The 7,346-nt window shown below is 47.3% G+C and overlaps 1 protein-coding gene across 1 annotated transcript in view; it reads left to right on the top strand.

Annotated features, from left to right (window-relative positions):
- Nucleotides 1–6,943: 6,943 nt before the first annotated feature.
- The window catches only part of T265_06914 (hypothetical protein), a gene marked incomplete at both ends in the record, with an annotated part of 6,919 nt that continues 6,516 nt past the window's right edge, over nt 6,944–7,346 (top strand). Inside the window, one exon of the mRNA XM_009172312.1 lies at nt 6,944–7,154. Coding sequence (XP_009170576.1) covers nt 6,944–7,154 — 211 coding nt within the window. The remainder of the gene's footprint in view (nt 7,155–7,346) is intronic.

Raw genomic sequence — 7,346 nt, 5'->3', positions numbered from 1 at the left:
CAACCACCACACCAGCCCTCCTGTCTAGTAACTACTAGGCACCTACTCCTCGACGGCTGAGAGCGTGAAGTGCCACCATCTTCCCAGGGAACTGCCACTTCCTATTTATCTTCCCGATAGCCACCACCATCGGATACGCCCTGACCTACGCTAAAACCCCTGTAGTGAAAGACATCACATTATAGGACGTCACGGGCAAACGCAGTTGAACGGTTTATGATCAGTCTATCTAGGAATCCATCGTAGAATGCACAGGCCATCGAAACCAACCGGCGAAGCAAGGGAATTCCATGCCTGAGGATGGTCCGTAACCCTCCAGGGCTGGTGTTTCGGTGTCTACGGTCAGAACAAGAGTTGGAACTCACGCATTCTCCCAAATAACTCGTGACAGGGAACCAACTCTGACACCCGGTGGTATCCACCAGTATTTTTGTATGTCACGGAACTGTTTTCACGCCTCCCTCATGCCCTCTCACCCCTCACAGCTCCTCCGAACCCCACTCCTTCCACCGTGTCACTTAGCACCGTGTTCCATACAGTACACGCTATATCGGGTGAAGTGCCAAGCTCTATCTTCACTGGTATACTGAATGATTGATGGTGCCATGAAATTAGTTAGTGGGTTTGTGGACGTCGTGAGCCTACCATACAACATGGCGGTCAGTACTTTAGACCTCTGGTACAAATAAGGCGGACTGAGATGGTATTTTGGTGGCATGTAACACGTTCGGTGGGAAAATAGTGGAAATATGTTGGACTATGGGCAGATCGCCCAACTGAGGATGGTAGTTGCGATGCGGTCATCGCGATTTTGTACTTAAACCCACGAACTGCACTGTACATGTACATCTTGGGTGAGTCAGCTAGTCTTTTTAGGGTTGCTATTTTTGGCGAAGTAATTGCGACTCATTAAGACGGGTAGCGAGTAAGCATATTCTTGCTTTTATCGGGGGCGCACGGCGGTTAGTTGCTATTATTCAAAAAACAGCAACAAGACTGCCATATATCGATTGGCGACTCGAAAATGGGAACGTGCCAAAAAGTCTACCAGAGGCCACCAGTCTGGCGAGCTTACAACAGGGGGAAAGGGTCAGGCTATATTGCACAAATTGTCTCACATTCATTACGCCGCGTGAATTTAATGAGCCTCCGTTAACTTACGCATGAGACGTTTTTAACTCTGCTGTTGTTGATGTTTCTGATTCACAGAAGGGTTTCTTGGGATATATGCTGAATCTCATCATCTCACTATCGTTGTACTTATGGATCATTCATAAGCACCGACGGGACAAATTGAGTAAGTGGCAAGTTTACCTTTTTTAACGCTAAGAGTCTAGCTTTAGCGTGGACAAAGACTGGACATTGTAGAGAACGGGATTTATTAAGAACTTGTTGAGTGGCGGAAGATGTACACGAGTTGTAATTGATTCTACATTCCTTCCTATGCTTACCCTATCTATTGAAGTCGGCCTCTCGAGAATGATAACTGGTTTCACAACACATTACGTTTGCACGCATGCAACCAAAAATACGGGGATAATTCCATATTTCTTAGGCGTGGGTGTGGCGGACGAACAACATGAATAAGTCTGGAGGACCCTTGTTGGCCGTCGGATTGAGCCATCTTGCAAAGCTGAGGCCTCATTATCTTCGTCGCGCACATGTATAGGCTTAGCGGCTATGATACGTAGCCGAGGTAAGTGCTACCAATGTGGTTATTGTGGTGAAGCCCAATGGCTGGCCACAATTTCGACAGTACCGTCACGCTCTATGACGTAGTTTAGTTAACAGGCATCTTTATGATTATTATCGATATTGCAATGCAGATATATGTACACAATGCATCTGTGCATATCTGAGAATGGGGACCATCCACAGGGGTGCATCCTTGCATTACCACAGCACAATGCACCAGGTTTTCTTCCATTAGTATAATGCACGTAAGGCGAGCTTTCCCAAAACCAATGTTATGCCGAACTTTGATTGATAGAATCATCACATTTGTTACGTCTAACGAGTATAACGCATACAGATGTCATCCAACCATCCCCTTGGGCGGAATTTATGCCGTAGATATTATCTCCAATTTGAAGGACACCGCGAAACCTTAAAATACGTTTAGGTTTGATTTAGTGCTCTATCGCTTGAACCGCGGTGGTATCTGACCTTGAAAATTTGCTCACGTAAACAAAATGCTGGAGCGTGCAACCGGTCAAGACTAACTTCTAATGAAGTGCATAACTTCAAAAACCGCATAGTTTCCTAGAAATTAATTACGGTTTACTTCCCTTGAAGAGCTCACTGAACTAGTCACACCTCGTGTCCGATTGCTGCGGGTTTTTTACAATGTTTACGTTTACTCATCGCTTGCTAAGCAGCTCTCCTTGGTTTGCCTTCCCCCTGTTTCATCACTGCCCAATATGTTCACATTGTGGTGACTCTGTCATGCAATAATTTACTTCCTACAAGTTTAGAAATAAACCTATTATTGTTTTGAACGAAACGGCATCCTTCTAAGATGCTCACAAATGCTGGCCCTTTTTATGTACCCATATACACGGCTATATCCTCTCCCTTACTTCCCGACCGCGAAACGTTTTTGGGTGTAATCAACAAAGACCCCCGAGCATGCTGATAGGATTCGGCAAAAACCCAACCGATCTGTTTCATCATTCAGTTGCAAGCTTACAGGCAGCACACTCAGGCGATCCAAGCAAATATTGCTCGCCGCGAATGGTCCAATTTGTGACCCTCAAACGTTTGCCTCTCACCAACCCGTGACCCATCAAACCAACCCACGTTATCACCACCGTCTTCACCAATTGAAATCTTCTCCAGTGTCTTGAAAAGAGTGATAATCAGGCCGTGTACGGTGACCGTGAATGCTGCTGAACTGGAATGCTCCAGGCAACACACAATCACACTAATTAGCTCAATTCATGTACGATCAGTACTTCAGAGTAAGCGTGTATGTAGCAGTTTTTCGTGAGTCCCATGCCACAAATGATGCGCCTTTCGTGTACAATTTCTTCCGCTTATCTTGACTTGCCCTCTCCTAGTTGACTACCCAAACTTGGCTCCTGGAGTGTATGTAGTTTTCGTGAGTCCCATACCACAAATGATGCGCCTTTCGTGTACAATTTCTTCCGCTTATCTTGACTTGCCCTCTCCTTGCTGACTACCTAAACTTGGCTCCTGGAACCCCCAATTCTCCCAAACAGCGAGTGATGCTGGCCCTTCCCATTCTTAGAAAACCCATCCTTCGGGCGAACCGCGAAAAAACCGCGCAAAAGTCTTCTGAAAAAGTGATAGACTATGTGTTCACAAACTAGTCGCTCCCAGATCCTCGAATTGCACTACATGCCAATCAACACAAAGGCATTGGTTAAAAATTAATTTTCCCACCTCAAACATCATAAAGTTTTCTATCTTATTTCAACTTCAGCAAACGGGTGCGGTTCTCTCGCCTCGCTTTCCGTGATTTACCTCCTCCAATAAAACTGTACTATTTACGCCTCTTTTTAAATCTACCAAGGAAGCCAAAACAAAGGACCAGCACAGGAAACCATGAACGAGCATCTAGCGCTACCCATCTCGGGTTCGCTTGCTGTGACAAAGGTCATTCAGCTCTCTGATACAGTAGTCGAGACCATCACGGTGTTTCTGGTGGGCTGTCGCACGAGGCGGTGCCAGTTGAGGGTTGTTTCAAAAAAATCACCACGAAGCTGACAGCCACATTTCGCTGATCTCCTTGCAAAGCCAGAACACGGATCGCTTCACTCAGGGTCATTACGCGGAAGAGGGAGCAGGGGAAATTTTGTGGTTTTAGTCACCCTTCACTACCCGTCTGCCGGAAAGCAGATTTTGGAGAAGCTGTCAGCGTTCCCAACAATCAACCATACATCCGAGGATCGCCCTCCAGTGGCGTAAAAGCTGGGCCACGGATGTCCCAGAGGAGAGTTTCGAAAAGCGCTTCCGCTTCGTTTGAGTTCAGCTGATCCCAAACTTATGGCCAAACCGATAATATGTATGACCCCTCGTGCTCTCGAAAGCAAGCCGACGCAAATGGCGGCAGCTATGCATTGCAACTTCTGCTCAACCGTCGCAGACCCGTTGACTACCAAGGGCGGCGATGCTCGCGAGGAGACAAGAATTGCGTGGACTCAGCGTCCAGTGTACGTAGAGATATCATCGACCATAAAGGCGCGGCGGCAAACTCCACGCTCACGTCACAACTTTTTGGCTGGAATGGGCCAAATATACGGTTACGAGCGGTGAAACCTACCGACAAATCAAATATAAGCTTTGACCTCGACACCAAGTACTGCTGCAAGAATCCTACAGTCACTAAGTATGTGAAACCGACATTCTCCGGCTCCAATCAGCCGGAATTGGTTTCTGTAATTTCGAAAAAAGCCGTCACGGGCCGAAACCACAAACTGTACAAAAGCGAATCAAAACATCCTTCGCACACCCAGTTGGCCACGTTGGTTGCGGGTGAATAGGGAGTCCACAAGAAACACGGAGAAAGTGACTCATTCAAATATGCTGCATAAATTTCGCCAAATCAGGACTGCTGGTTAACTTCAAGGTGCAGTCCTCCGCAAAAACTAGCTTCATGGGAACGCCGCCAAAAGAACTACTTCTTGATGCTTTCCCCAACGCAAAGAATCTTGCATATGGCTTACTGATCAAACCACGCAAAAATGCCTAACGAACCAAACTGAAGCATATTTGCTCTAACTGTATGAACAACAGCAAGCAACTAGCCACAAACAACAGCAGTCTAAGCTTTGGCTCTCGAGGGAACAAACTACGTCCCTCGAGGAGAAATGCACGTGCAAACTGGACTTCAATGGAGCCAAAAGTACCCTGAAAATGAAAAGTATCCCTCAAAACCAGACAAGTATACCGCAGAGAGCCCTTTGGAGCCCTGGACTCAAATCCAGCTAGCTCTAACCTTCCGAGGCAGCACAGAAAGTGTTGATATGCTTGTCCACAAATCGCCTCAGTTTAACAACGGAATTTACAATATTTGACAGTCAATTTGCCTTAACCCACCGTCCGAAACCGCACTCCCAAAGACCTGGCTTACATGAGATTCTCTGACGCGAAGATCTCGACTGGCGATTTCGGGCTGATTCAAAACGGAGCAGGGACGGTGGGGCGGCCCGTCTCATAGCAATCGTCCTTTCTGATACCACTCCCGCACCATTTTGCGATGCACTGTTGATTCAAATCACGCTACACGGGATCGGTTTTATTCTCCTCGGCGCGGTCTGCTGTTGTCCACTGAATTCCCGGAACACGACCGATTCCTCATACAAAAAACTGAGGAACTCACCTCCAGTTACCACTTCACGCATCTCGTGATGGTAGGTGATTTCCGGATGAAGTTGAATCCCGTCGGGTCCGGTGGACATGTTGCAGCAGCGCTGACCAAAGTCGTTCAACGGAGATCTCAGACTCGGCATGTCGCCAAACCCATTAGATATAATGCAGGTCAACTACAACCTCTCCGGGATTCGGTAATCACCAACGAAAGACACCTCGTTGGTCAAGTGTTACCTCCCCAGTGGGGCATAGTGAAGACTTTGTACTGACTTTTGCCTTCATTTGCCACTGAGGCAGCAATCCTGAACCCCAAACGTTCAGGCTTCTCAGGAACGCGCACATTTCTCGATCAATTTAAAATAGGGCCAGCTCCACGCTGGCAAACCCCTCCACTTGATGTTTTGTCAGTCTCTTGACGGAGGCAAACTTCCCTCTGCTTGGAAGGAAGAGGTTGCCAAACCGATCTACAACACTGGTGGCTGACTGTCGCCCGGCAACTGCAGGCCTATTAGCCTCACCAGTGTACCAGGCAAAGTATTGGAACGCATTCGGAAGCAAGTCATCGCAGATCATCTTACTACCAACGACTTGAAACCTCTACTTCAACACGGCTTTCTCCCAAGCGGCCCTTGTGCGACGAAATTCCTTGTCTTTATGGCAGCTTAAATAAATTCATGGACGAGGGACTCATATCGCCTGTCATATTTTCGGCTCCCCACTGACCCACAAACACGGGTCTTACGGGATTCAGGGTGAACTTCTCCGTTGGATTAAGGTGTTGCTACCAGAAAAACACTCCGAGCGAAAGTAGGCCGATCCACACTTCTCCGACGCCGGTCTCCATGGAAGTTCCACAAGGCTCCTTTTGGGACCACTGCTGCTTTTATTCTACGCCACCGACATTCCGATCGTTTTTTCAAGCCCACATATACTTTCTGCGGACGAATGGAAATCCCAGAGTTCTACTGCTAGTGTCCTCCAAACGGATGGAGACACTGCAAAGCGGTGGTCGTTGGCCAAGCATTTACTTCTAAATGACAATAAGTCCTTCCTTGTGGCATTCCAGGAAGACTGAACGAACGCCCTTGTCGTGCATGGTGAGAACGGACCAGAAGACATCACAATAATGGATGTCAGAAGGTTCTGGGTATCTGGCTCTCTTTGAAGATATTTTCACTGCACCATGAGGAAGCAGCTCAAAACGCAGTCGCCGTTTTGCGGGTTATTCGCCGCACCTTCTGCGTTACTCCCATGGACTCCAAATACTCTGTGGGCTTACGTCAGACTGCCTATCGAATTCGTCAACCAATCAATCTACTAAGGACGCGAAAAGGGCGTAACCCTAGCTATCATATCCAAAGAGCTGCCACGAAAATAGTCGCCAGCCTTAAACCAGTGGACTATGAAACGCGTTTCTCGGTGCTTGACTTCTTTCTCCAGGAGTATCGTCGTCTCAGAGGAGACCTAATTCTTACTTATGCCCTTTTTAGAAAAAAATTTGTCCAACATATTTTTCACCGTTGACCCAGCTTACGGGGAGGTCTTGGTAAGAAGATTTTTAATCTCAGAGTGAACATTGGTGTTAGACAATTTTCCTCACTTCGTGTAGATGCTGCGTGGACCAACCTTCTTCCGACGATCGTACACGCTACATCTGATACCCAGTTCAAAGCAGTATAAGGCGCTTTTTATGGGAGTTATCACACTGGCAAGCCTACCACCCAGCACTGATAACTTAAAGAGCGGTGTTGCGCCATTTTTACATCTCTCAGGTGAACGACAGCTGAACGACACGAACAAAATCGACCCGGAAAACTCGGGTTAAAGCTTGGATCCTCTGTACCAGTCCGTAAATCTCTATTCTTCTCACTGACTGACCCTAGTTTCCGGCTTTACTCCTATAAAGAATGACATTGCTATTTGCTCATTTGCTATCCACACACCATTAAATACTGGAACTGCACTCGCTGCCCAGACGTCCGCACAATCAACCTCCGCCTGACACCGCAAGT

Source organism: Opisthorchis viverrini (genome assembly GCF_000715545.1).
Source record: "Opisthorchis viverrini unplaced genomic scaffold opera_v5_151, whole genome shotgun sequence".
Taxonomy (NCBI): domain Eukaryota; kingdom Metazoa; phylum Platyhelminthes; class Trematoda; order Opisthorchiida; family Opisthorchiidae; genus Opisthorchis; species Opisthorchis viverrini.
The sequence above is the reverse complement of the archived record's forward strand: the minus strand, read 5'-3'. Positions and strand labels throughout refer to the sequence as shown.